Source organism: Myzus persicae, unplaced genomic scaffold (genome assembly GCF_001856785.1).
Source record: "Myzus persicae strain clone G006 unplaced genomic scaffold, MPER_G0061.0, whole genome shotgun sequence".
NCBI classification, from domain to species: Eukaryota; Metazoa; Arthropoda; class Insecta; order Hemiptera; family Aphididae; genus Myzus; species Myzus persicae.
This window is the reverse complement of record NW_019102706.1, coordinates 1-2,214: the sequence shown is the minus strand read 5'-3', so window position 1 is coordinate 2,214 and position 2,214 is coordinate 1. Positions and strand designations below refer to the sequence as shown.

The following is a 2,214-nucleotide window of genomic DNA, read 5'->3' as shown; positions in this document are numbered from 1 at the left end:
ATGTTCAAATAATATTGTTGAACTTAATTCAAAATGTTGATATTGCTATCAAAATGTTATATTAATATTCTTAGAATATACATTTGTTATCTGGGACGATGTGTTTGGTGATATTGTATTTGTTGGCACTTGAACATAGGCATGGTTTTGAGCATTTTTTTTAGAAAATTGTGGAGATGGTGGTGAGGTCAGGTAGTGTGATGTGGATGTCATGTCTCTTGGTTCTTGTACGTATTGGTTATTTTGAGCTGCATTTGGAATAATATTTTGATTTAATTGCTGATAATATGTTGGCGATGTTACAGTAAAATATGGCACTGTATGTGATTTTTTTTCTGTTCTTCGTCTAAGATCATTTTCATTTCATACTCTTGGACTATTGAAAATATTTTGGATTTCACTAAGTTTAAATAATACGGTGTGAATGTCTTAAGTGTTGGTGAGAGGCCTGCCAAAAAAGCATCAACTGGATTATTTTGAGTGACATTGGACATATTATTTTCCTTTTTTTGCATAATATATTTCATCAACGTGGTTGAGGCCGAATCTGGCGTTTTAATTGTTGAACGTTTTTGAATCAATTTTTGAACTGGCTTAGACGACCGGGTTTGATCAACATTTTGCAATTGCTCACCTTCTATATCGTTGATGCTCTCGTCAATTTGAACTGCAGCGTTTTCATTATCGTTTTCATTTTCATTTTCGTCTACGTCATCATTGAAAATTTCTACGTTGTCTTCATTGCCAACTACATCTTCTATGTTTCCCAAAGTGTCTCTTTCTTGTAGATGTGGTTTTAGGAATTGTAGCTGGTCATCAAATTTATATTTTTTCACTTTTTTAGCGGCTTGCCCACTTGTTGTTTTTTTTATGGATTTTCGATAATTATCTCGGATATTGTTCCAACGAGTTTTACACATTTTTCCTATAATTACATATTGATACTATAATAATAAAACAACTAGTGTATTTTATTATAATGATATTAAGTTAAAAATAGATAATACAATTATATATTATTGTACCTACTACATGTTTATTACTAGGGCCCGGATTTATATGCATTTGCATGTTTTTTTTTTTAACAGTACAAAGAGTAGCTAAATAAGCTACAAGTTTGAATTATAGTCAATAGATCCGGAATACATAATTTTATTTTGTATATTTTTTGCATATGTAAGTGCATATTTGAATGATAACCAATGTATAAATCCATACATATTTCGTATGTTTTTAGTACTTACACATAATTCCGGGCCTTACTTATTATACGTTATTTTATATTTTACACATCAATAATATCATAAAGAAAATATTTTTATTACGTATTTATTCATATATTTACAATTAAATTTAAATCATAATATTTATAAACTAAAACTAACTATTAAATTTAATTTTATAATTTTTATGTAATTAAAAAAATATAGGTACCTATATTTGATGTTTCAGATTTTTGGCTACGGGAGATTCCTTTAAGACAATTTCATTTAGTTATCGTCTAGGTCATACAACTGTTTATAGAATTGTAATTGAAACTTGTAAGAGTATAGTAACAAATTTAATGCCAGAAGTAATGCCACAACCCACAGAAGAAAGATGGAAACAAATTGCAAATGATTTTTGGACCAATAGGAATTTTCCGAATTGTATAGGTGCATTGGACGGAAAACACGTCACTACTCAAGCACCACCAAATACTGGTTCAAATTTTTTTAACTATAAAAAAACATTTTCTGTCGTGTTACTTGCATTAGTTGATGCACAGTACAATTTTATAGCCGTAGATGTGGGTGCTTATGGAAAAAACAGTGATGGCGGAATATTAGCACACTCTAACTTGGGAAAATCGTTAGAAAATGGTTCGTTAAATATTCCAAAAGATGAATTTTTACCTGGAACAACCATTTCTGCTCCATACGTTATATTAGGAGACGAAGCGTTTCCTCTGAAAACGTACTTGATGCGACCATATCCATAGGCGGTCCTACGGGTGCAGCCTCTGCAGCCTGTGCTGCACCTGACATTACAACCACCACTTTATTTTATTGGTTGAAATCATATAACTATTCATAACTCATAAGGTAGATATTTTATAGTTTATATCTTTGTTATTTCACGATATATTGTTCTGATCATGAACTTAGTTGTTACTTTGTTAGTTTCAGTGTTGGATAGTAACGTAACGAAGAATACAAATTACTATTGTAGTAG

At 30.5% G+C, this 2,214-nt stretch overlaps 1 protein-coding gene across 1 annotated transcript; it reads left to right on the top strand.

The window, feature by feature from the left end:
• The first annotated feature begins 1,576 nt into the window (after positions 1–1,576).
• Positions 1,577–1,981, top strand: LOC111032981 (protein ALP1-like). The gene has a single exon (XM_022313495.1). It carries the CDS (start codon positions 1,577–1,579, stop codon positions 1,979–1,981), a length of 405 nt encoding a protein of 134 aa, XP_022169187.1.
• Positions 1,982–2,214: the final 233 nt, after the last annotated feature.

Bases quoted from the DNA above. Each gene is read 5' to 3' on its own strand.
- LOC111032981 (XM_022313495.1), top strand. From the start codon at position 1,577: ATGCCACAACCCACAGAAGAAAGATGGAAACAAATTGCAAATGATTTT.